This window comes from Aedes albopictus, chromosome 2, assembly GCF_035046485.1.
Source record: "Aedes albopictus strain Foshan chromosome 2, AalbF5, whole genome shotgun sequence".
Classification (NCBI taxonomy): domain Eukaryota; kingdom Metazoa; phylum Arthropoda; class Insecta; order Diptera; family Culicidae; genus Aedes; species Aedes albopictus.
Window position 1 is genome coordinate 283219625 of NC_085137.1, and position 27904 is coordinate 283247528.

Consider the following 27904-nt stretch of genomic DNA (forward strand, 5'->3'; position numbering starts at 1 on the left):
TTAGCCATTTTTTGCAAAACAAAATTAATTTCGCTTAATTGTTTGCCATCCAGACAAGCACTGGCAGCTCGGCAGAAATTGACTATCGAAAAAACAGCCATGTGAAAGTGAGAATCGCTACAACTTTTCACACTGAGCAAACGAACATACCTTGAACATACAGGAAAATTGTTAACATGATGTTTCGATGTGCATGATGGAAAAACCGGTGCCTATCCGGCGGCGGCTCATACAGTCCGTAGTGGTGGCAGGTAAGAAGTCACCGGAGGAGTGCGCGAAAATGGCGCAACATGGAAATTAAATAACAACACTATTTACAGCACAAATCATATTTTTTGCCGCACCGCTCGGTATCGGAATGGCACGCTAGCCAAGCCACGTTTCCATTTAACCCCATCATTAGTTTGCGATCGCAGTAGGCTGAATTCGCGCACATGTCTCTCTGTCTACTGTGATATGTCTATTGGAAGTTTTTTTTTTGCTGCCACCAGACTGCAATTTGTTTGCGGTATCCAACGAACAGGGCATCGCCTTCAAGGGTTGAACCGTACTCATTGCATGTATCGGTCGAACAATTTCGGGAGGCACTGTTGTAGACCTATACAATTTGAGCGCGCTGCCAAGCTGAAATGGATCAGAAAAATATGTTCAATAAATAGATTGTTTGTACACGGGTTTCATATATTCCGCCGGTTGCACGGCACGCAAATTTTGACTGACAACTTATTAACTATACCAATTGAGGGAACGAACGAGAATGGGTTGTTTTCAATTTGGCTCTCTCCGGCTGTGCGGCTGACGTTGTTATAATGTTCTGCCCTGCCGCTGCTGAACTGAGGTTTGTCGGGGCATCGTCGACGTGTTGCGGCAAAGGGATGTGAGTTTCCGAACAGTTGTTGAGTTTGTGTAATGTAACGAATTTACAGGATTTTCATTTTATGTTGAACCGATAGTGCTTTCTATGTTTGCCATTATTATTTTTATTACTCGCTGATGACTGTCGGGCACTAGTAGTAGAGTGGCAGCCTGTAGGTATTGTTTGATGGTTAAATGAATGGCAATTCTGGTCGATGCTTCGCTGTTCTATGGGTTTGTCAGTGATGGTATTAAAATGTTTTCCACTGCGTTTGGATCAGAAACAATGTACAATTCTACATGTGTCGGCTAGGGATTTTTTTAAAATAAATTATGTTATTTTCTAGTATAATGAGATTTTAGTGCGCGTTTGCATGTTTCCAGTGGATTTCTGATTGGTTGATTTTACACGTTTCTACGCGAGGATACACGTGTATTGCACTATGCTGACACGATTCGGATGGCTTTTTGCATGTCATTTGAATGATTAATCACAATACGCGAAACACATAATTAGATCAAGTTCATACACCGCTTATTTTGTTTCATGAGTATCGTTATGGAAGTATCCCATTCATCAACGTCGCATCTGATTAGATTCCAAAAGTTAGGACGGCCATTTAGAGATTTGTTTTACGTTCTTATTCGTCAAATCATTGAGGCCCGTATTCGTACACCGATCGAAGACACCTTGTTCATGTTTCTAAACAGCGCAGCGCAGCAAAAAAAAAACGGAAGATCGTAGTAGGCTATCACAAATTACTTCTACGTTGTTGCACACGGCCATCAAGTATGCATGACTGCGTCCGCTAAATTAATATATATGGTCGACCATATTTAAGTACCCTCGTCAGTGTTAGGGGTCCGGTGAACATAAGAGAGGGGAACAACGTCGTCGTCGTCGCAGCCACTGCTAGCTGCTTGTCACCGTATATTGCTCAAAAAGTTACCGAGTAGTCATCAGTCGCTGTTGGGGGTACATCACCTAAAATGCTAATTTGATCCGTTCCCTGTTTCGCACTCTTGCTGCGCCGAGTTTTGTGCGTCCCTGTATCTCCCAATCCGTAATGTTAGAGTTCCAAATCCGTCGTTGTTACACATGTATATCAAAAACTGTGCCCGATTCACGCTGTTCGTGGTCGTCGTGCTGCTGCTCATGGTGATGATGAATGATTAGGTACAGAAAACGCAGACTTGTTATTCTATACCTATGCTCTTTGTATCTGCCTTAATGCTGGTTTTTAGACTTGCGTCTTTCTCGTTTTCTCTCATGTTCTTGCTCACTGCGCCGCACGGGGAGGGGAGGCAAGCTCTTAGCGCTAAAGACCCACGGAATATTCTTTCATTAAAAGGTTGCAACCTAACTCGACTGAGCATTCATTCTGCTTGCTCATTTTATTAACAAATATCTTGTACGCGTTGTATTTAAGGGCGTGGTCATGCTTAATAAGCCTGCTTCTGTTTCCATTTTTGTTCCGTTTTCTTCTCTTTCTTGTATTGCCTGTAGTGGCAGGGGTGTTGATTGTTGAACATGCGCAACGTGTTCAGCTCGCTAACTGGTTTTATTCATGCTACGAGCAAAATGTTATGACAGGGAGGAAAATCATAGTTTTGCTACTAGAGTTTATTCGCGCTAGATTTGAGTAATGAAGAGTGATCTCTTGTTAATATGTTAATCTGGCCCAGAGGGAACCTCCGAGCTAACAAAGATATTTTGAAATATATATTTTTGAATTTGAGTAAATTGTGTGGCTTCGTGACCTTGCGGCTAGGTCACCAAGCATTCATTCGTATCGTGCTAAAGAGCGCTGGTTCGATTCCCGCCGCAGCTGTCAGGAAACGTTTTCGGTTGTGCCACTGGTTTTTGCATGCTAGTCCATGGTCTAATGCCGTGCTTCTTTCAAAGAGTCAATAGCTCACTGGAAATGTCCGTGCTTTTAACTCTCGCTGAGACCGGCCCTCTGCAAAACTGTAGATAACTTCTGATAGAAGAAAAGGGCATTTCCAATTTTATGATAGGGTTTTTGACCCCATTCTCGGCACTACAGGTAAACAAAATTCTGCATTGCCAAAATTCATAACGAAACAACCGTTTTCGTCCACTTCTTTTAAGATTTTCTGCCGGAAAGTTGATTTTGAACGAGTTTACTGCATCTGCATTAGTAATCCTACATTATAGAGATCTGCGGAGGCGGCCATTGTGAGCCAATCGTGCAGAGAGAACTGTCAAAGTGTGAGCCTAATGAACATGCTTATCGTTCGTAGGAAGGCGTCGTTTGAACGGTATTGCAATCGGAACTAAATAAATCAAAAAAAAAAAAAAGATAAAAAAATATTAATTCTGCTTTCAAAAGCTCATGCTTATGACGACACTTTTGTTGCTGAACTTGTCGAAAAAACTTCCATTGCTGCTTCTTGCATCACTTCTGCCGATATGATTAGCGTAACACTTTTGCAATGAATTTCAGATTTCTTCGATTGCTCCGCTATTTCAACAAAATTTTGAAAAAAAAAATTCTACCATTAGAAAATGTAAACAAAACAACTTGAACCACAACGAAGTCACGCACAAAGTTTGAACATCTAGCTTTGTAGCAGCTGTTGTAAACAAAACAAACAGCGTTGCCGAATCGACGTATGTAACTTCCACTCATCTCTATGTAGAGGATTTCTAATCTGCATCAGTGCCGAACATCCAGCAAAATCAAATGGGAAATCACTTCAACATCCATCTTTGTGCTGACGAAGTTCACTTGTCTGCGTGTGATAGTTGTTTTGAGCAGAATCTGATTCTCAACTTCTAGTTAAGATATTTTATATCTTATTTCAAAGGAATGCCGCATATAAATAGTAATACCAGATAGAACATTCATGGTTGAAAAAAAAAAACAAATTCCATGAATTTTTGGCAAAGTTTTATGCTCAAAGAATGTCCTTTTTACAGCACAGAAAAAATCAGAAGATGAAAATATACTACGATTTTTTTTGAATTTTCATGAAAAATGTTTGTTTTTTTGAAAATCGCTCTGGAAATCCTTTGAATGATTTTTTAGAAAATCGAAATGTTCTGCAAACATGTTTCAAATATCTTTCATTTTGGGGTACAGCCGTTTTTTTCTAACATCGATTTGCCGATAGCCTAGCGCTTACTCAAAACAAAATGATATGAATTTCGTGTCATAATGCCATGTTCCGCCCTGATGTACTGGAGATAGTCAAACGGAAAATAATGCATTTTTTAAATGCGTTCACACGCAGCACGTAATGAATGATGAACGAGTTGCTGTTGAGACGGATTGCAGCGCGTTTCGCGACACGAAAGAAGCACCATTATTAAATCCCAATCGTCTTGTACTTGGCATATTTCCACCGTCTTGTCCTATCTTTCACCCGCTCCGGTCCCGAGGCGTTTTATTAATTACGAGAAATGCATTTAAATGTCACTATCATGTCAGGCGTCTGTGGCGTTTTGCTTCACTTTGTTCTGACATGACGCGCGCTGTTATCGGGCATATTTTCCGACTCAGCGAACTCTGATGTGTAGTACCTATCAACCAACATTTCTGGGGTTCGAGTCAGTTGCAGCAGGACGAAAGCGGGTAAAGCTGGCTGTACGTGACCTGCAGACTCGATATGACAATCCGTGGAGTCGAACTTTTTTCTTAACGTTTCTGATTGAATGACCTCCTTCTGTTTGCCTCTACAGATTATCAGTGCTTATCATTGATTCGTCGGAATTGTTGTGCAAACAAAACCCGTTACTTATCAATATTGACTCAATAAATCAGATACATATCTACTCGATCGATCCATTGGATCATACAGTGACAATTATTTACATTCAGTAGATTGAGTGCAAAAACCTTCACTTTAGGATAGTAAAATTAACCCTCCAACGTTTAAAAACGAATAAAAACCATGAGTTCATAGATTTTTTCACCGGGTTACTATAACACCGGTAGAAAATATTTTATTATCGCGTTTTAAGAATCACTGGACTTTTCTTATTTATGTTGACATCAACCAAAGAACCTGGGACCACAGACAAACAGACGTAATTCTTAGAGGAAATTCATCAAAAACTTTTGCCCTGTGTCATTTTCATGAGCACACTGCCACCTGTTGGTAGAACCGCGCGCGACACTGTCGGCCATGATGGATTTCGATTTGACGCTTTGCTGACACGCACACCACTACACAAATTGCCTGTAATTGTCGTTTGCATCATTCAGCAACGTGTACACTGGCAAACGTCAAAGCGATCGAACACTAGCGCATCTGGTGGAACAATCGAGCAAATCAAATGAAATTTAAATTGATCGTTAAATGCATGTGCCAAGCCGTTTTGAAGAGTGTTACGTCTGTTTGTCTGTGCTGGGACCATTTGGCCAGGGGTACCTATTTTGGGCAGCAGTTATAGCAGCAATGCTATAACTCAGTCAACTTTGAACCGATTGACTTGATTTTTGGGACACGATCAGATACGCACCGTATCTAGCCATGGGCAAAAATTCAAGCCAATCGGTTCAAAGTTGACTGAGTTATAGCAGCAAATGCTCAAAATAGGTACCCCTGCCCAAATGGTCCCCGACCCTACGAAAAGTAAAAGCGATTTTGAGCTCCGATTTGGTTTTGGGCCAGTGAAATGAAGTACTTCGTCTCACTAGTATAGCGGTACTGCTACGTCTGTTATGATAATCATGCATGATTTTTGAACAAGGAAGAGTTGATTAAGTCCCATATATGAGATTTGTCCTTATTCAAACAGATACAAAGATCTGTTGGTGATTATCAATCCGGAGATGGTGTTTTAGATTCCCGATTTTGTTGTACATTTTTTTTCAAGGTGTGTCATTTCGCCGGCAAAATTTCACAGACAAATGACTTTTAAAATATTTAGGACTAGTGCTATTGAGGAGAAGTCAAATACTTTTGTTCAGATTTTCCTATAAAAATTAGTCCTGATCAAAATATTATTTGATCAGCCTACTTCCAACGGAACACAGAGCTCTGGCAGAGACAGGCTTCGTAAAGCTTGATATCACGATTACTTCACCGACGACGGGTTGGAAATGTCACCGCTTGCAGAGATAACGCAGTCGACGTGTATGACACGAATTCGGCCGCCCGGTATTAACGGGTCACACTTCATACCCACCGCGAGCAAGCTTAACCATCCCTGTCCACAACAACCGATGCTAGTCCATACAAAATCGTTCACGTAACCGCATGTTTTGTGACAAGTTCTAGTACGGCTGTGGACCGTCGGCCCGTAGGCATTTACGTACGTTCGCTCTTGGCTCACCAGTTGATAGAATAATATTATCATCATTTTAAACATCATTAGAATTCTGTTATCAGCTCTATAATGTTGCGCTCGGCCGCACTCTATAATGTTTTGTCAATAGGCTTATGCCCGCGTTTCGATACGTATGGCCAATACAGGCTCGGGTTCACCGCCGTGAACATGCATTCGGCTATATATTTACACGAGCGCTGTACTCCTTTTTATCAGTGATTATCAAATATTTGCCAAGCCATCAACTAGCCGTGCATCGAGTGAGAAATCACTGCGCATCACATCAAACACTTGGCCAACTGCCGTTTCGATCTATCATTCCGACATGTTTCGACTATTCCGACAGCTATCTAATTTGAAGACAATCTACCAACTGATAAAAAGGCAACGAGTGGAAAATAGAGAAGCTCGCAGCTCCTTGTTGTATCCATCTATACTTCAAGTGCTGTATTCTGCGCCTAGTATTTCTACGTTGTTTGGACAAGCCTCGCGAACATGGAACAACACCGTGCTGCGAGGGTAACAAATTCCAACTTTTGTTGACGATCGATGTTTCTCGGTTACACGGCCAATGCGACACTGATAACAGGAATGATTGAGCTTGTTTGGTATGTCTCAAGGAGCGTGTTGCGTTTGCTGACTCAACACAGATATGTATTGAATTACCCATCCGGCAAATACATGCTAACAAACATGTACATGTAAAATCCCCTTGATGATTTTTTTTTTTTTTCATAAGAGACGGCCAAATTTCGAGCCATTCGCTTAGAACCTGGAAATGTGGCGCGGCATCGACGATGGCGGTTCGACCTGGTTCGGCGAGCATCAACGCTCAACGGCAAAAGAGGCAAAGCCTAGTAGTGGCGGAACATAAAATGTAAAGCGTAATCCGATTATCATATTATTTCATGGTATAAACAAAATTTTTCAAATCCATACAACGTGTCGAGTCAGCACTATGGCTGCAAGCCTATTACGAGCATCAAAACTCGGCACCGGCGAAATGAGGAAAAAACGGTTGTCTGGGGATGTAGAACAATACATAAATCGAGGCCTACTGTGCTGTGCAGCGAGCACGGTGGATCAGTGTGAGTGGATGTGCTGGTGAGTCCAGTTGCCTTTTAAAACCCATCCTCATGAGCATTGATGTCACACTGGGTGCCATCAGTCACTCGTTGACTTGGATTCGATCTGCCGCAAGGCCGGGGAAGGAAGCGACACTCTGTCAGCGGCTGCTTAACGTAGCAGCAGAGAGAAAAGGAAAGGGATGGCGTTTGGTGAAAATTGATAATTTTATGAAATACGCGATTTCGCCTTTCGGTTGTCGTTGGTTTCGGGGTGCATAAGCTGATTAGCATGTTTTGTAAAACAGGCAACTGCACAATATGTAGCATGGCATTAATTGGGTTCAGCTGTGTGAAACGCCTGGTTCAAAATACTAGCAGCGCTCAAAATGGTTGCTTCTGATCGTAGAACTCAACAGTTTTCGGAGAAATGAACTCGGTCGAACAGCAAGAGCGGGGCATCAATTTATTTATGAACAGCTACTAATAGTTTAAATTAACACTGATGAGAACAGGCGACAACATGGCTGACACGAGCTGTCGATTATGACAGAGTGCAGGAAAACGCCAGGCAATGATGGCACCATCAGAAGTGCTCTGCTTCCACTGCAATGGTGGTGACAGCTTTAAAGCAAGTCGCGCGACAACCCATGAATTATGGACAATTGTTTACGACCGGAGAAGCTTAATCCAATTTCATGTCAATAAATTTTCAATTGCTGCTTAACTGGAGCTGCCTTCTGTCGCTGGTCGGTTATGCCATTTCGAATCATGGCTGCGGCAAAATGGAAGAGAAACATTAAAAATTAACCAGCTGATTTTCGTAGTAACCTCCGCGTTTGATAATTGATAGACATCGTGGCTTTCTCGTGGTTTGGGCATGACATCGGAGGTGGCGGCGTCTAGAATTTCACAAAAACTTCCCCGTTGCCTTGGAGCTGCATGCTGGTGATGCGGCACCCTGGATACCAAGGTGTATAAGAAGCGCCCATAAGAAAAGCACTAGTTCGTGTCGTGTTAATATTTTATCAGTCGTTTACCCTATGTGTCTTTCCTCGAACCACACATCGGTGTAGCGGAGAAGCAAGAAGCGTGGTGATCTTTTCTTTCTGAAACGCCGTGAAAACGCCGGAGAACAGAGAAGGAGTAAATAAAATCGACAAATGGCTATTTCCAATAAAAATCTTGTTTTTGGTTTTTATTTATTCAAAATGATCTTCGTCTCGATCAAAACGAGACTCGGGAATCGATGAAAGCAAGAAGATCAAAAAGATTTCGCCGCTTTCTACCAGCTTGTCTCTCACGATGAAAGTTGACACTAAAGCGAAGGAACAACCGACCAACTGGAAGAGAGGAGTACACAAATCTTGAAATCTTGATACCTTGACCTCATAAAGGGAAGGACTTACATCGTACAAAGCGATAAGAAGCACTCATACGCCAAAGTGTGCGGTTGATGAGTGATGTTTGATGGCGGTGGAGCTGAAACAACCCTTCGAGCAGCTGGGAAAGGCAACTTGAATATGTGTTGAAGCGAAAAACCTATGTTGATATGTAAACACGATCTATGCATACAATAAATATTGATTTGATGTTGAGACCTTTGGAGAAGAGAGCAAAGCGCCGACAGAAGGACGAGTGCTCGTTTGTGCCGCATACCACGATGTCGATGCAACTGAGGCGAAGCGCTAAAATGACTTTGATTTTGTAACCATCTCAGCAAACAGACAAGGATATGCGAATCTGGCTCTCTGGACGTCCAAACACTATTATGCCTATTTGCTACTGATACAAGAAGATATTTGAATTAAATTTGAATTTTAAATTATACATATAAGTACTAGAATCTCTTTAAACTATAAAATGATTATAGCAATGACGTGAGCAATACCATGAACTTTGATTAGTTGATATAAGAAATGTAATCATCACAACTTTTAATATTCTACACGTCTGTAAAACTTGATAAGGGAACGCCCATAAATTACGTCACGCTTTTAGGGGGAGGGGGGTTTAGTAAAGTGTGACGACCCTTACAAAAAAAATCAGTTGTCTCATACAGATAGTGTGACCAAGGGGGGGGAGTGGGATTGAAAATGGGCAATTTTTGCGTGACGTAATTTATGGACGTTCCCTAACATGAAACTATTAAAAGAATCGTTTTCTGAAGCTACCTTCTCGAATTTCGGTGTAACGAACTAACGTGACGAGCAGCACTAAGTAAATGTAAGCATAATTTGTTGATTTAGCGTTTTATTTCACCGGTGTTCGCAAAGGATAGGTGTTCCTAGGACTACATATATGTGGTTAAACAGAAACATTTCCCATTGTGCGTACGTTCGTATATTGATCAAACAAACTGCTGCGAGTGTGTAAACTCTCCCTTCCACTATTGATACAGAGAGCCACTTGAAGCACCTCTTTAATCCGTATGTGCGATTTTTACGACCCATTAGAGTCAACTTCGGATACGCATCGTAAGCGACGAAGCCCCGACCAATGAGGAGGGCAACGAAAAAAAAAATCGGCGTTTCACCATCTGTGTCAATAAACTTGTTTATGTACATAACATTTGCACTGATTTCCAGTCATTACCCGAAAAGTTTGGTCGACAGTTTTACTCATCATTCGCCCGCCCGTCTGACGTCACCTCCTCGTTTCTTAGAGTTTCTCGCACTTTTCCCTCATAAATCTTCTCACCCGACGGTTTTCGCACAAAACGGGTGCTTCTAATAAAATGAAGAAAAAATATTGTTTTATTATTATGACATTCAAGTGATTTTTATTTTGTTTATTTTAGGATTCGTTTTTGTTTTATTGCAGCCAGCCTGAACCTTTTTTTCTGAGCTCAGGCTGCGGCTCGATGAGCCCGCGGCGTGGATTTTATGGTATTTACTTCACATTTGGCGCGTTGCTAATAAAAGTGAGGAGAACGCAACCGAGTAGGCTTTGACGCTCGACGGCAGTGAGATTATGAGGGCGCGTACGTTGTTCCCACCACCAGAGTGCGTTTGTAGCAACAACTCGCATCGCTGTACCTACCGATTAGACTTTCATAGTAGCTAGAAAGATGTGCGCGTGGTTGTGGTGGGAAGTGTGCAATAAATGTTCGTACCATATCTACACTGTGTTCAACAAAACTGTCATACATAATCGCTCGAGGGTATCACAAAATGAAGATCATAATAAAGTAGCTTTTTGCGTGCAGTTGATTGGAAGGCGGTTGGATGTTTAGCAGTAAATACATTACTTAGCTGCAGATCGGCTATGAATTGAGTGAAGATGTATGTAGCACTTTCATAATTCAATGAAACCCTACAGCTCTCGCTAAGCTATTGTTTTTGGTATTATTTTTTCATACAAAAAAGTTTCAATACCACAAAGGCATGAAACTACGTTGTCTATTAGTAATAGTCTTTGTTTTCAAAAATCTGTGAAACAATTGCAAACTGTACGTCTTCGAACACAGATCTTGGCGTAAAATGATAAACTATACAAGAGTGAAAATTAAAATCAATTAAATATGCCGCTGATTCATTCATTTGAGTTGTATATTCCAACATTTTGGAAATCGTTGCATTCATTTTCCAAATAGGTACCGTACATCATCTCCGACCTTGAAAGACCATCGAGAATCAAAATACAACATTCCCTAGTCGTCAGTCTAACTTCACTTTTCAATATTTAAAAGTAAAGAATTTACTAAAATTACATTATCTTGCGTTGCAGTGAACCGATTTTCAATCTTTTAGCCGGAATGAAAACCTAAATATACGGATTCCCACTGAACATGGGACAATTATGCTACACCCGGCAGTCCTGCCCCCTAAAATGCTACGCAAGGACAGTCCATTTGCGAGTTTTATATAAATCTTTGCAGACGTTTACATATCCTCACGGATGTGTGATTTGATAATTGTATTTTTTTTTCTCTTACTTATTCTCGTTTTAAATATGGACCTGTGTTACAAACCATATTTAATAGTTTGTTTTCTATCTTCGTGTTATTAAAAACAGTACTTTGCCTCATGACTTTTTACTAATCAACCCACCTTTCTCGGGTATGCTTTCAGAGTACTACACCTTCAGCACCTTCAGCGCCATCCTCACCACCCGCAGCTCCAGTGGCCATGGCAGTAACAACAACAGTGCCTCCAGGAGCGCGTAGCACTTCTCCGTGTTCCGCTACTTCCGGCCCTCCCACGTCCGGCAGTGGGCGATGCTGTGATACCGGTCGACCAATCTTCACCGATCCGATCTCGGGTCAAACAGTGTGTTCTTGTCAGTACGATTTAATAAACTACCAACGGTTAGCGAGCGCGGGAATCGCTGGTCCCGGTGGTGTACCTCTATCCATGTACAGTGCGCCGTACAGTCCGGAAACGATGGCCGCGTACTTTCCGGCGATAGGAGCCGACCAGGCGCCTTTCTACGCAAATCCAGCCGTAAGTATTGACTCAATTGAACCATCGCGTCATTACTGGTCGCATTCTCTGTATGTATGCAAATAAGCTAATCTAAGCAACCCATGATGCATCCCGTTTCCATGTCCGTGTCCTTGATGTTGTCCCAATCCTTGTATTGCTGTGTGCAGTCAAAATGCAAATATCAAATGCGGGAGCACCAAATGCGGTAAGATTTTCTAACAAGTAACCCGATGTCAGTGGGAGCTTTCGAATCCTAGGTTGGCGGTGATATTGGCTATGGTTGCTACGTTGCCTTTGGTAACATGTGTTACCGCGTTTGAAGCGCATTTGGGCACCGATTGCATCTTGAACGCACACAGCAATAAAAACCCCATGTGCGAAACCATTCACGCTTACTGTGACCGGAAACAAGCGAGATATAGAGCCGTTTTGGGGCTTCATTTTTCACAATTCACTTGCTCGCTGGGATACAAAAATGTTTCAACAGTTCCACCATAATCCAGTTCCACAATTTCTAGTTTTTTGTATCCATCGTGTGCGTTATCAAAAATGTAACATACCACATGGGATGTTAACATTGTGGAAACACAGTAAATGAATCAAAACGGATGCTCCGGCGTTGGCACTACTGGTCAGCCCTGCTTGGGTTTCTCCCCTGCCCCATTGCTACGGATTGTCTTGCCGGGAGCGAGGACAAAGAGAAAACATTGTGTCTACATCGGTTCAACACAGTTCTATCGCAGTGACCACATCTCGCTTGGTCCCGAGGATTAACCACTCACACAGTCACCACTACGGTCGCACTATATGGTCTAGTGGCAGCCGTCGGGAACAGTCATGCAGAAAAAAGGAAGCACCGAAAAACTTTCAACCGACGAGCAGCGGTGCCACACACGTCTGCTGCTACACATTTCCGGTCCCTAAAACTCTCGCTTTTCGACCATTTTGGCTCGATAACATGTGAAACTCATATTCACACGCGGATGACCACAGAAAAATTACGCGAATCTGCGCGAACAGCGGAGCTGGACAAACGGAACATGTTCATATAGATGTCATACACAGAAGCTGATAATTTTTCCAGTGCGCTGGTCAGTCGTCAGTAGCATGAATTTTAAATTGAAAATGATAGTTTTCGTTTCCAGTCGGGAGCGTTTAATTTTCGCGGTGCCATCCATCCATAGGCGTTCTTCGGGAGGTGCTATAAGAAACGGTGTTTCAAAACTAAAAACAAAAATACAAAATCTGTACAGACCTTTTGATTCCGTGGTGAATTAGTTCAGGGATCCCCCCTAAGCGGTAATTTCCTACAGAATTTCTCACAAAATGTCTTGGTCAATTACACAAAACTGACTTCAAATGAAAGTTAAGTTTTGAAGAAAATTCCAAAAATTATAAGGTGTTGGACAGAAAACTGCAGTCTCTCCCATCAGAATGTCATATCATATACATCTCGTTGCGCTATCATTTTATGTTTCTCATTTACATACGTGAGTTACATTTTGTAGGAGCACAAGACCCCCCAAATCTGTCCCTTCCAACAATCCACGGCCTATTCACGCCGATGCCAAACACAAAACCTTGCCCTGAACTACAAAAAAGTACGAATTTTCATCTCGCTCTTTCTTCGCTGAGACATAGAATTTGCATCATCACCGTCATCGGAGCCTGTTCTCGCAAGTAAAAAAAAGCCCAGGGAGCCATCGAAAAAATTAAATCTGAAATGAACATGAACAAGTATCAGCTTAAGCTCTCGTTCGGGCTACTAGATGGCGGCGGTTGCTGCCTAGGGTGGGTCGGCTGGTCTGGCCCGAATATCAGAACAGGTATCATTTTTATTATGCACACTTTGAGCCTCCCACGGATTTGAACGATCATGTGAAGCTGGAGCTGGACGGACCAGGTCACGCGGACGATGGTGGAAGAATGAAAATATTAAAATAAAAATTTATGAATTTGTGTTCTCTACCGTGTTCTCTTCTATTTCGGGGAGCTTCTTTTTCAAATTCAAATCCAACCAAAATCGTGCCACATATATAATACCCATCATCATTCAGTGATTGAATCAATAAAGTAAATTATCATCTATTAGCATAAATAATGTCTTAATTTAATAAAATATGATGTTTATTTGTTTATGGGTTATGCTGAGTAAGGCTCTCCCGGTTCTGTTGTTTGATTTTGAGCCATTCGCTTGCTTGTGGGGGCTTGTCTGAAAACGAAATTTATGAATATCTGCTCGTAAGTTCATGTTTAAACTCAATCCGCTCGATTGTTTATTGTTGTTGTCGAATTGACAATTTTCTGCTTAACGGAAATCGTTTCGCTTGTCATTCTCGGTGCCAGCCGAGACCATTCCCATGATTTCTCTCCTTCCTCTTAGCGGAGAACATCTTGTACATTAATTCTTCATAACGCACCAACCAAACGGGCACAGCAGTCCAGTGTAGTATTGCATTCCATTCACACTTCTTTCGGGCGAGAAATCACAGCAAGCTATGGCAGGGACAGTTGTCGAGTTGGGCTCAGCAGGCCAGATGATTCGATTCGATTGTTATTGTTCGAAGTTTTTTTTTCTTCGCCTGCTGCCTGTGGTTCTGCTTTTGGTATTGAAATTCAAACTCAACCGCTCGTTTGAGAGCTTACTGCGCAACGAGCGAACGGAGGAAAATCTGGACAATATCATCATTTCATATCGTGTTAATAAAATGCATGATTACTATAAATATTTGACGTTTTGTTTACTCTTGTCCTTCACTTTTTGCTGACCAGAGAAGGTGGATATCGGGGAGCGTTGCCGGATGGTTTGTGCGTTGATCAATGGATATGGTTCAGACAAGTTCATTCAACAATTTTTCGTCGGCCAGATAGAGAAAAGAGCGAGAGAGAATTGATTGGTGTCTGATTATTCACGATATAAGTTTTTTTTTCCTGTGGCCTTGGATGAATGGAAGAATACCAGATTATGATTAGCAAGAAATGGAACGAGTTTTACGATGACATTTAGGGTCACAACTTAATAAAAATGGTCTTAATTCTCTTTGATTATCCCTTTTGGGAACATGTTGGAGGGTGGATGCTTGTGGGAAGTGTTGTAACTCATTTAGAAACTTATGGACATTCATGCAGGCGAAGTATTTACAGTTCGAACTGTCAAAATTGAGGTGCTCTACGTTCCCTGACAATACTAACTAGGGTTAGTGTGGCCATCTTTGTGCTGATTATGTAAATTCAATAAAAAAAAACTGACCGTACCACCTAATAAAGGGTTTCAAAACGTAGATCCGTAGTTTTCACTCCAAATTTGCTTGGAAAAATATGAAAACAATCGTTTTTCGGTGTTTTCGATAATAAAAATCTAGCCACAACATTCCTATTATGGAGGTAAAATTTGATTTTGGGGTCCTAATGTTGCGGTATCCCTTTGAATGCATATGGGATTTTGGAAGATAGGAACACTACTGCAACAATAGGAACACAGCAGAAAAAATATTAAGGTAAATATTTTTTTAAATAGGTATAGTGTATAGGTATATTCTGGAAATAAATGTAAGATTTATGCAAATTAAAATTGCACGCATTTCGGTTTCTACATAAGGTAGATGACAAAGAAATACAGGTCGGACTCGATTATCCGGAGTATCGATATTTATTTCACTCCGGATAATCGAATCGCATATAAAAATAAAATCTAATTTCAAAAACGTATGAAAATATATCTTTTTGTTATTTTATTTTCATGAAGCAGTGGCGTAGCCAGAAATTCGAATAAGGGATCGTCCATAAATGATGTAAAAAAAACTTTTTTTGCTGCTTCCCTTAGTCAAACTTTTTATATAAGTTTTCAGAAGTTTTAATGGGTCATCACAATTTGCTGCATATCCCCGCCCCTCTCAACATGTGACGTAATTTATAAACATTCCCTTTGTATGCTGTATTTAGTAAGATCCTTATTGTGTTTAGGTTGCTAAGATCGGGGCACTTTTCTGTCAATTTTGAACTAAATAAAAAGTAAAACAAAACATAAACAGTAAGGTGCCATCCATCAAGTACGTCACGGGAAAACCCGTATCAAAATTTCTTATTTTTACGTAACGTACTTAATGGATGTACCCTAAGGAAGGCATGGTTGAGGGAAAGGGGTGTGATTTGTGTAAATTAGGAAAAATGTTGAGGGACGAGAAAAAAAAACTTTTGAAGTGAATGGGGCTGTTGTATGATGAACTAATTTTCAGAGTGTTCTAAGCTAGAAACAGCCTCTTCCGTGTGTCTACTGGGAGCAGTGATACCAACCCAACAAACATTATGGTCAGACTCCTGAAGGAACATAAGTAGAATAGGCCTGTTTAATTTAAAAAAATGTTCTCTGATTCTCAAGACCACCTCCCCCCCCCCCCCCCCCTATTTTGATTGGCATCCAAAAAGAAGTAACTGCTTTTGCTGGTTATTTGCTTCTTTGGCATCAATGATGTAGGATTTGAGCGAAAATTATTAAAATTCGTGAAAGCCTAATGTGTCCTAAAAATTAGCTTTTCGGAGGCAATCATACTTTGAACCTCTTAATTTCAATGGATTTGGCTGAAGTTTTAACCAGTCACTTCTTTTTGGATGCCAATCAAAATATGGGGGTGGACTTGAGAATCAGAGAACATTTTTGAAAAAGTGGACAAGCCTAATTTTAAACTTCCTGGAGATTTAAAGAATTCTGTGGAATATCCGGAAGAATTTTGAAGAAATCCATGCGAGGCATCCTATATAAAATAATGAAGAAAAATATCTGGAAAAATTCCTGAAAGAATCCTAGGAGAAATTTCTGCGTGAATGCCTAAAGGAATCCTCAAGGACTTCTGGTGGAATATCAACAGAAAATACCGAAGGAAACTTTAAGAAATACCTGGAGAAAGCTCCATAAGAATCCCATAAATTATTTAATAATTTCTAGAAAAAAACGTACAGTGACCGGTACAAAAAAAGATCCACCATATAGTGATTAAAGTTTCTAATGAAAACTACACACAAAAATGATAAAATATATCTTTCAGTGAATGCACTTCATCCATTTTACATTGTTTAAGTATCTGTGTTGAAAAATATTTGGGTTTTGAGGAATAAAATGATTTCTGATGAGATTGGAAAAATTGTTTGAAAATTGGGTATGACAGAAAAAAAGTTCCACTTATCAATTAATTCAGAAACTTCAAAATTTCGCCAAATTTTCACACGATGTTTTTGACATGTGAAATTTACTCTGACATGAGTTTTATCAATTTTAGGGTGTTATTTATTTTTCATGGCGAGTTTATTTTTCATGGTTAATATAATAGGTAAATTTTTCCATAAACTACAGAAGCTATCTGTAAGCAAGAATAAATGCTATTTATTTACAATACAAGAATAAATCAACTTGCAGACATACAGGAATGCACTTTTTTGAACAATTTTTATTAGTTTTGGTCGACTAATGCAAAGAAATGCACATGTTGTGAAGATTACACTAGTTTACGAAATAAAACGAAAGTCGTGAACTTCCGTCAACGACCAAAATTTTTGAAGCATAATTTAGCACTGATTTCGAAACCGTGCTTAAAAAAAAAATTAAAGTAGAACAGTTTTTGAGTTTAGCTCAATATCGAGTTTTACAACTTTTTAAAATATAGAATTTAATAAAATTCAAAAAACTTGCGTTTTGTTCAACCAAATTCAAATATTTTTCCATAAATTAAAAGCTGAATATAATACAATTCGATCATCTAAATGCAGGTTTTGCGTCAGATTGGTGAAATTCAAGATATTGGCGAGTTTTGGGGACGATCTCCTTAAATTTTAACAAATTTTCCAAAAATATATGAAGAAATGTGTTTTCTTTTAATAAGAAAAAAACAATTTTAAAATTCTTTCTCAACGTTTATTTGACATATCATATGTAGGCGAGTTACAGTAAAAAATTCAGCTGAATCGGAGCATTGATTACGGAGAATGAGATGTGTGAAGTGAGCGACTTTGCTTAAAAATAGAACAAAAGGCGATTTCAAATCAACAACCTTGTATGGAAAGTCGAAAAAAATTCTGCTCTACTGTAATTTTTTTCCTGCGCGTTTTCGAACTCAGGACATGATTCTACACCAAAAAAGATCATCAGCTTACTGAGTTCAAAAATGCTGTAAACTAGTGTTATTAAGGATTATTTGATATTATTCAATATTATTTGATAACTCAAAACACTCTCACGTTTGTGTATCGCAATGATCACCTGCATCTGCTTGTACCAAAGTTTGCTGGAGGTATATTCTATCATACAAATAATGATAATTACAAATTTTCAATGTATTACAAGTGGTACACATGGTGCGCACTTATAATGTTAACTTGCAAAATAAAATCACACTGGTGTTAAATTATGCGCACACATGAAATGAGTGGTTGCAAGATAGACTAACGTCAAATCATGTTGATGTCTTCAGCACATATATTCCTTGCATTCCTACGAAAAATATTGCAGAAGACAGCTAGATGATCCGACGCTTTAGTTTTTGAAAACTTTTGATTCTGAGGATGGGTATATTGAAGCGACAGTGGAATTTGATGTTAAAAGTTAACATTATGATTGAACACTCGTACAATACTTTGAAATTATGTAATTATCAAAGTGTGCCGGTCACTGTAGATCCACCTGTGGGTATTTAAAGTACAACTACAAAAATCCGTGGAAGAATTCCAGTATAAAATCCTGATGGAATCCCAACAAGAATTGCACGGAAAATTGTTCGTAAAATCTCTTCAGGAATCTGGCTGAATTCCAGCAGGGATTGCTTGAGGAATCTCAGCAGAAATGCCCAAAGGAATCTCAGGTGGGATTCTTGGATGAATAATTCTCTGAAAGGTTTCCCCTTGAAGGAAAATTTAAAGAACACTATCTGAAAAAATGCCAGCAATCATTCTTTGAAAATTTCCTGCATGATTCACCTAATGTTTTGATGCAAAATTTAACGTTTTCTTGCTGGGAAGAGATTTAAAATCGTTTGGTCATTTTCAAATATAACGCGAGATTTTTTTTGTTACGTAATTTGTATAAGACACCAAAAATTATTAACTGAATTTGAAATACACTGCAAAATACTGGAAATGTAAAATGTTAATGCTGAGTGTAAAACATTTTAATTTTCTCGTTAAAAGAGGCTAACATAATCGGGTCAAAAAGCCGACAAAATCGGAGGAAAACGGAATCGGTGGCTTCCAAAATCGTGTCAGCACAATGTTATAATACTTAATTATGTCATTGGAATAAAAAAATATCGCAATAAATATACTCCGGATAATCGAGTCTAAAAATCCGGATAATCGAATTCCGGATAATCGAGTCCGACCTGTAAAACTTCCGTCTTTTGAGAAGGCTGGTTGGAATTGTTTTGAAGGGATAGCGAATGTATTGTATTGGATCATTGATAGTTGCAATGAATGTGGGCAAACTTTCACGTTTGTTTGTTTGTGGTGTTATTTTAAAGTGAATAGTTTCTGATTGGTAGTTCGCAAGCGTCCATATATTCAATAGTTTTGATTTGCAAGCGATACTTTCCCACATTGAAGAGTTTTGTATGATTTTTAATGTGTAGGTCAATATCACCCCCTAGAAGAGGTGTAATTAGGTCGATTTTAACTTTTAACTTATTAACTTTTATTTTTAAACTGCAACTTCCTTAACCTTATATATGGTGTAATCTCAATCCTTATAAAAACTATGCATAGTCACACACACATGAACGTGGTCACATTATTGTATCAATACGCATTTCATACTCAAACAAGTAGGGGAACGGAATCCATCGTCAGCATAGTGCTCCCATTTTCATCCTATTGAATATAAAGCACATAAGCGCTATTTGTGTTGTTTTTTTTTGTTAGGAGTGAGCACACATGATAACAAAAAGAGCGGAAACAATAGGACACCATCGGAAAAGTACTGTAATTGTAGTAATGAGCTGAGTTTTTGTATGAGCTCAGGGCCGGATTTAAGGGGAGGCCAGGGGGCCATGGCCCCGGGCCCCCACATTTCAGGGGCCCCCACAAAATCCTACTTCACGAATAAAAATTTGAAACAAAAAAAAATGACTGAGTACCAAAAATAAAACAGAAGATAGAGGGATACAATGTTCAAAATATTTTTTTGTTTATAGGGAGAGAAAAAAAGGGGTTTTGCAAAGGGGCGGACAATATCGGGTCACTAATGTATACTACACACTTAAAAATGATTTAAGAGTTCGGTAATGTTTTTAACTGAACTGAAATTGTAAATTATTAAAACTACGACAGTTCAGTATTTTTTACTGCAAAATACCGATCTTCAGTCAAATAATTTACATTTAACTGAGTACAGTAGTTGCAAATACTGAATTCCCAGTAAAATGCATGTTTCACGGAACATAGTAAAGAGCCAGTAAGAAAAAATACCGACTTCCAGTTATAATTGTTTCTGCTACTGAAGAATCAGTTATAGCAAAACAAAAACATTGCATGCAGCTGTCAGACAACATCCAGCATCATTTATCAGCAGCTGCAGAAATTATCTCGATTTAACCAATATTTGCTGTTTTACGAGCTGGAAAATGAATCAGTGCAGCGTATTTGCCATTATCTGGGTAAGTAACAAAAATCAGTGGACAAATTGTGCGCAATACCATGGAAATCATTCCGATAGCCATGGAAATACAGTCAGGTCTTTTTTTACGCGGTTTTGATTTACGCGGCCGCGTAAATGAAAACCCCATACAAAAAAAATTTCATCGTCTTATTTTTGCATGATTCGTCGAGAAATGGTGAGACTTTTTTTACGCGGTTTTTCGAATTTTGAACTGAGTTTTTTTTTACGCGGTACGTATCCCCCGCGTAAAAAAAACCTGACTGTAAGTAGATCGACTTTGCCGGTAGTGTTCGCTGGCTCCGAAGCTTCTGCCGTTAGCTATTCTTGTTGGAGCACGAGTTTTGATCTAGCAGCACAAACATGGCAAACTGGCGGAAAGATGCAGACATGAATACATTTTGTTCGCTGATTTTTTTCTTCATCCATTGAGTGAGGCAAGACGATTTGCAACGACATTTATTTTGGTAAAAGTTAACATGCCTTCCGGAATAAAAAAGAATGAAAAAAAAACAATAAGAAATCCGGGAAACTGGAGAGCATTCGGGAACTGGGGAGTTCAGTAAAGTAAACGTAAACAATCCAAATAAATACCGAAAAAGTTAGTAATCTTACTCCTCTAGATTTACTGACTTATTCGGTAGATTCTGACAGATGAGCAATTTTTCAATTTTCTGAGTTTTCGGTAATGGCCAATGTTACCGAGTGGTCAGTAGTTCAAAAACCCAGTAAAAAATTACCGAAGTCGGTAATCAGGAATAGCTGTGTACCTACTGGTGGAATGTGATATATCATGGTTCTCATTTGAAGGACTGCAGCTTTCGAAGCTCCTCCAAAACTTGTTAACATTTTTTATTTGAACTAGTCAATCTTGTGCAATTGACCAAAATATTTTATTGGAAATCCTGGAGAAAAACTTCGCTTGAACTCTAGATTAACTCTTAAACTCTGTAGAATGTATACTTACAAAAGTTGAAAATTTTGGACATATTTTGAAAGAATTTTCCAAGAATTCTTAATAGAATTACAGGAATATTTTTGTTTTTTTTTTTGAAAACATTCGGAAAGTTGATTGGATATTGGAATAATATGGTTGGGTTCTTGAAACATTTCTTCACTTAGGATGTAATTTATGGCGAACTCCTGACAAAATCCTTAGATTTCTTGAAGACATTGCAAAAGAAATTTGTAAAGAAATCCTAACAAAATCTCATAACACATGCTATAAGAAATGAAGCTGAAATTACATAAGACACTTCGCCTGGATTTTCGCAAAAAAAAAAAAATAACAGTCTCTATTCGAATTCCCCCTTTTAAATGACAGAATTTCTATTATGAAGCTTCCCCAGAAGTTGATTTCAGAATTTTGTCGTTTTTTTTTCGGGAAGTCGCCAGAGAACCCTCTGGCAGCCGCGTTAGAACTTTTTCTGCTTAAGCTCCACAAAAAAATCATGGTAGTCGACCAGCAAGCTCCAGGGATTCTGCTAGAAATTTTATTTGCCGTTCTCACAAAAACTACCCCAGCGGTCGGGTTACAAAATTTACTAGAAATGTTCTGCTATGAATTGCTCTAAAGATTTATCTAAAGACTCTGATACGAATTACGACTAACTCTAACGCAACGATCAAAATCGCAAAAAAAATTATATAATTTCTTCAAATTCTTCCACAACGACATTAGTTCTTATTTGTAAGATTTAATAATATTTTTACAATTTTTTATCCTATATAAGCAAAAATATACCCCTGGAAATGGGGCCCCCACAACACTGTGGCCCCGGGCCCCCACATTTGTAAATCCGGGCCTGTATGAGCATGAGCATTGGTGACCGTACACTTCGTAGTTGCTACTCCGTGATTGACCTGAGCAGCGAAATTGCACAGAGAACCAATAGGCTTGGGGCTTGGGATTTGCAACCATCCTCAATGTACGTACACGTTTCGAGAGCTCAAACTTTATTGGGTCAATACCGAAGGAAGGAAACGGTTCGACAAACGTTGCTACTAGAGGTTGTATGTACTACTGGACCCTCCACTGTTGTCACGGGAAGCAGTTTTGTTAGTAGGGAGGGACTGATAGTTGCTTAGATCAAGGATACACTTTGGTAAGCGATGCGATCCATGTAACCGTACAGTATACACACAAATGTGTCACCTCACAATTTGGAAGAATGATGAGACCATTAAAATATATAGAATTAACAAAAGTAAACCAGCATGCTACTTGCCATGAAATCGATACATTGAAACAAAACAATGTGCCGACACTAACAGCGACGGACCGCTCAAACTTAGGCATAATACTGACGCATAATTACGGATCAAATCAGTGTGGCCAGCACAGGCCCCCGCCACGGCCTATATCAATGCATTGGAATTATGGTAGACAGGATGTCCTGGGCGCTAATAAATAGCGCCCACTGTCAAATGCGAAAGCATCAACAACTTTTTGTTTAACGTTTATTTTGGTTTTTGATCAATTTTTAAAATCATTTTTGCACCTCAAATGATCACAAAACACTTCAAATTCGCATTAATATTAATGTACGGGAAGAGGAGCACGCGATTAATTGAATAAAGCAACCCAACAAACACGCAATGTGGCGGTGCATTTCGTGTGTGGCCCACAACATTAAACAAAGCAGCGTTTGTTGATTACACGCTCATTTCAATTTACACGAATATGAGTATAAAACAGTAAGATGTTGGCTACGATAAAATTCATTGATGCCACGGGCCTGGGCCAGCACCATAAGGTTGCGGACTGTACAACAATACAGGAGAATTTATTTAAAATAAAACAAAATAAATGAAACATTTATCGCTTACCCAATAAAAGCATCTACGATTATTTCCAAAAAAAAACTATCTTAATGTGTTATTTGTCAATGAACTTTTTCCATTTTTACAGTAAAAAGTGGTATGAAACGAGCTCACCCATTTAGGGTAAATCGGTATAATGCGCCCCCACGGGGCAAAACGCCCCCCTTCAATTTCCAGGGAATTTCAAATAGTGAATGGATAAAATCATTGTATAAGGTTTCATATTCATGAGGCTAGTCTACTATGTCAATTTTGTGGTTGTTGTACCCTTTAAAACAAATATACAACAAAAAATTGAAAACGCCCACATTTGTTGTAATTATCGATAAGTTTGAATTAAGCGCTAGCACGCACCAATGAAGCAAAACTAATGAAATTAGCTGTTGTCTACTAAATTATGAAGTAAAATAACTTGCCTCTGCAATCAAAATAAGAAAATTGTAATTAAATTTTGTAATTAAAAAGTTTTTTCATAGTCACACTCAAACGGGCAATATGCCCCACCGTCAGCTGGATAATATGGCTCACAGTCAATGCGCTGCAACAGCTGATCTCAGTTTCGATATTTGACGTTTGTCCGGCTCGGATTCACTCGGTAGGGGCATATAACCCCGTTGTTATGGAGCGTAATGCCCCGCTACAGAGGGGCATACTAACCCGTTGTTGCGGATCATATTATACCGTAGCTGGGGCGTTTAGCCCCGACGCTTTTGTGAGTTTTTGATTTTGTTGATTTTAGAAAACACGTTATTACGGAATAAATGCTGTTATTTCGTGCAAACGGTTGTTATCGGATAAAAGCTATCACTCCGCTCAATCAATAAATGCATTGATTGAGTAAAATACGGGGACGAGTGCAGAGATATTTCCATTTTTCCTTAGGGGGGGGCATATTATACCTGTTTACCCTATTTGCCTCCATTTATCCCTCCATCGCGCGCTGGTTGTCTTGATTTCATACCGTCGAACGAAGCACAACTCCGTAAGCAAAACTCAAAACAACACCTATGAGCGAAGCGCACCATCGGAATTCGCAGATTGGGCGGAATGTACAGATGTACAGATAGAACACCGCACAACTCTTCAAGTTTAACGGCAGAACTGTTAGTTGGAGCTGTCGCAATGTGTTTCCCTTTCAACTGCCGAAGCAGAATTGGTTTTGTTAGCGGAAGCTACACAGGAAGCGCTATGGCTATTAACCAGGGTACGAAAAACGGATCACGCCAAAAAACAAACGCTTTGTCCTAAGCGGTGCATGTTAATAACAAAGGCGCTCCGCAACAAACGCATGTCAGACAATGAGAGCAACAAAACAAACATCGCTTGCCGTGCGTGTGCTGATATTCCGACTTTTCTGCTGAAATTTTCGACCCACATGATCGAATTCATAAGCATTTGGACGAAATAAGACTCTTACAAACCTCAGAGTTGAGTTTCAGTTGTAAAACAATGCAAAAATCACGATGTGAATAGATCGAGACAAATATTCCTACCGTTTTTGTTGTGAACAAACTCGGGAGCGATTTTGTCATTATCTGCTAACGAAAAAACAAAGCGTTGTTGCCGTGCCTTCTTTGTTGCATATTTTTCGCTTGCGGTGGCATATTCTGCGTACACTGCTATTAACCCATCACGTGAACAATTTGCTCAAGCAGCATCAACTTACGCAAGGAGTTATAATACCCACACCTTATGCAACATTTTATAGCAGAAATGAAGAATTGATCAAACTTATCATACAAAAATTCAGCTCATTGCTACAATTCTAGTACTTCACCGATCGTGTCCTATTGGTGCCGAAATCGTTTGTTTTTGTAATAGGATGAACAAGAGGGCATAGGCTGAAGAATGGTGGTCATACCCTAATTGCTTCTAATTTTCTACTTAGTGAAAATTTCATTTAATGTTTCATTTAATGTTTATTGCACGAGTTTTAGTGATGTCTATTGTATGCACATTTTTAATGTTCTTCTACATGCCTAAACACACCAAATTTAGGGTGCATACCGTTTGATAATTTTACTTAACTAATGTCATCCCTGACCCGAACCTGATGGATGTATTGGCATTAGTGCTGCGATGGCACCTGTGCTGGTATGTCGTAGACCAATTTGTCAAATGAACATGAACGCCTTCGAACGTATGGGCTCACGCCACATTCGAACCGATTATCACCACCTTTCATTCGCATTCGAATATGTGTATGTAAATCACCTTAAAAGCTTTCACAAGAATGCACCTGTATCAACCAGGCCTGCTGGGTTCTCTCGTATGTGCGTTTCCACAGCCTGCTAGATACAGGCACGTAGAAGAACCTCTAAACAGCTGAGCGCATCGAACCTGGCTCTGCTGCAGCGCTCGCTCCGTTCAACACGGTGGAAAGATACGCATCTCAAGAGCCCATTTAAACGTTTGACAGATAGAATTCACGAACCTATCCTTTTCGTTGCTAACAGGGATCTACTGTAGGAATTCCCGTTCTTTTAGCCCGCTCATATCCATTTCGTTTAGCCAAATTACCTCCAAACCACTTGCTGGCTGCTATTTTCGGAGCAAGACAATGAATGACTCCGCAATGATATGCATTCAGTTGGAGCAGTTCCGGATAAACGTGACTCGGATACTCTTGCTTGCTCCTGTAGCCTTTTGACGACACACGGCTACCAGCGGGAGAAAGAGATGAGAAATGTGAGGGTAATAAAAATAAAAATTACTTTTATGTACATATAATTTATCTTAACTACCTTCTTGACGGCAGTTCACGGGAAAGGATCTCCTTCGTAACGCAGTTAGAACAGAACTTCCACCTTTGGTCGGTGGTCTGAAGAGGAGCTGTGAAATGCGCACATGCATAATTTATTAATTTTAAGTGAAAATTTTTCGAAATTCGTTTCGTTCGGCCAGTTCAACATCTCCTTCCTCTCGTTTTCCGGATAAAAGCATACAACAGCTTACATTTACAACCTGTTTATGGATGGAGCCAACGTTTTACAGCTCTATTTGAGAAACAGAAGAGAAGCGTTTTGTGCGTGAGCTTGTCAGTGAGCCAGACGCTGCTAGTATAGGCGATAATTGCTTCTTAGAAGTATAGTGCTACTTAGATTATTCTAAAGTGATCAGCAAGGGAACGGTGTGTGGGATATTTACTCGGTTCCTCACAGCAAGTCCTCATAGAACATAACAACATACAAAAAAGTAGTCAATCCGCCGGGAAGCTCGCTGCTGTAGGGCTAGAAATCCGCTGACACTTGTTATAAAAACACATGGAAACGCTTCAGAGCCAAAGAGCATCAACAAATCAATCTAAATCATTCGCTAATTTGCTAAACAATCGTGTGTGAGGTCCCCCAGCTCGTCGGTGATGCTGGATGTTGATCTTCCACACGCTTTTCTCTGAGCCCTGAGTTGGCGATCGTGCACCCTGATAAAGCACGCGATTGCGGATGTTTGTTTACTGAGCAGCACACAGCAAACCCGTTAACATCATAAAGTCTGTCGAACACGGCTTAAATCGGTGTAAACATAAACTATATTCCCGTTCGGAGCTATGCGATAGTGGTGGTGGTGATGGTGTTTGGTAGGCTTCGTTCGACCTGCTGATTGACCACAGAATGCTCCTTTCGAACGCGCCAATCAGTTTTGAAAATTCCATCGCCCATGACTCTGTGCGCTCCGCTAGGATATCCTATTTTGGCACGAAAGTCACGTACGCGATGTGCAGTTTCCTTCAATTTTCGCAGCCTGCTCGCTGCTGTTTTATTTTCATTTTATGAATGGAGCTTCTTTTTATCGCCATAAATTACGCAAAAGCGTGCGTAAGCGATTCCGCTACGTACATCCGCCGCTACTGTTAACAGTGGGCATTGCACACATTTCTGCATACCTTGCAGAATGCATTTTTGGTGCGGTTTTATTAGGTGCAAGTTTTCGTATGATAAGCAAACCAGGTCGTCAAATTGAATTCAATTTATCAATAAACACGATTCAGCCAGACAGGCGATTTGTTATAACAAGCAAACATGTGACGGTAGAATGTGTTGAGGCGCGGGAAAGTATACTTGGTGAGAAACTAACGTCACGAAAGAGTATGTTACACGTGGTCAAATATTTACCATAGTTGACCAACACCAATCTGAAGTTGATGTGTTTCCATTTGTGTTAAAGTCATGCTAAAGCCGAGTGTAAACTTTGGACAAACACCAGTTATTTAGCCGCATTGGCTCGTTTGATTTAAAGTGGTACCTGATTTCTAGTTAAGCGTAGCATTACTACAACACCAGGCCTTTAGTAGAGCATTATCTTTGTCGGTCCTGAGAGAAGCTCCTCCAGTTTCCCCGAACGATTAGAGTTCCTTGTTTGTCTTAAATCGCGCGCAGCCATCGCAATGGTTGTCGTTCACGAAATCGCTGACACCTGGTTCCCTGCTCAATTGTTTTCGCAATTCTGTCTTTTGACATTCGCTTTACGTAACCAGCCTACTAAAGTATTCCGTATTTTATACGTCTCTCCACATTCGCTTCTTTGTACACTTGAGGCGCTGTCCACAAACTACGTAGACTCATTTTTGGCCATTTCAGAACCCCCCTTCCCCCTCGTAAACTTTTGTCCATACAAAACTTTCGAAATTTGTATGAAACGTTGACGTTGACTAGACATCCACTCCCCCTAAGAGTCTACGTAGTTTATGGGCAGCCCCTGATACATTGATCTCTGCTAATAACTAGTGCATCGACCTACTAACTGTGCAAGTGCTCATTGAATACCAGTGGGAATGAATGTCAATAAAAAAGCATGTCTTCATAGT

At 39.9% G+C, this 27904-nt stretch overlaps 1 protein-coding gene across 1 annotated transcript in view; it reads left to right on the forward strand.

Moving 5' to 3' along the window:
* LOC109417311 (homeobox protein araucan) overlaps positions 1-27904 on the forward strand; it is a 125883-nt gene that overhangs the window by 70841 nt on the left and 27138 nt on the right. The window contains exon 2 of the mRNA XM_019691410.3: positions 11292-11663. Within this exon, the coding sequence (XP_019546955.3) occupies positions 11292-11663 (372 nt within the window). The remainder of the gene's footprint in view (positions 1-11291; positions 11664-27904) is intronic.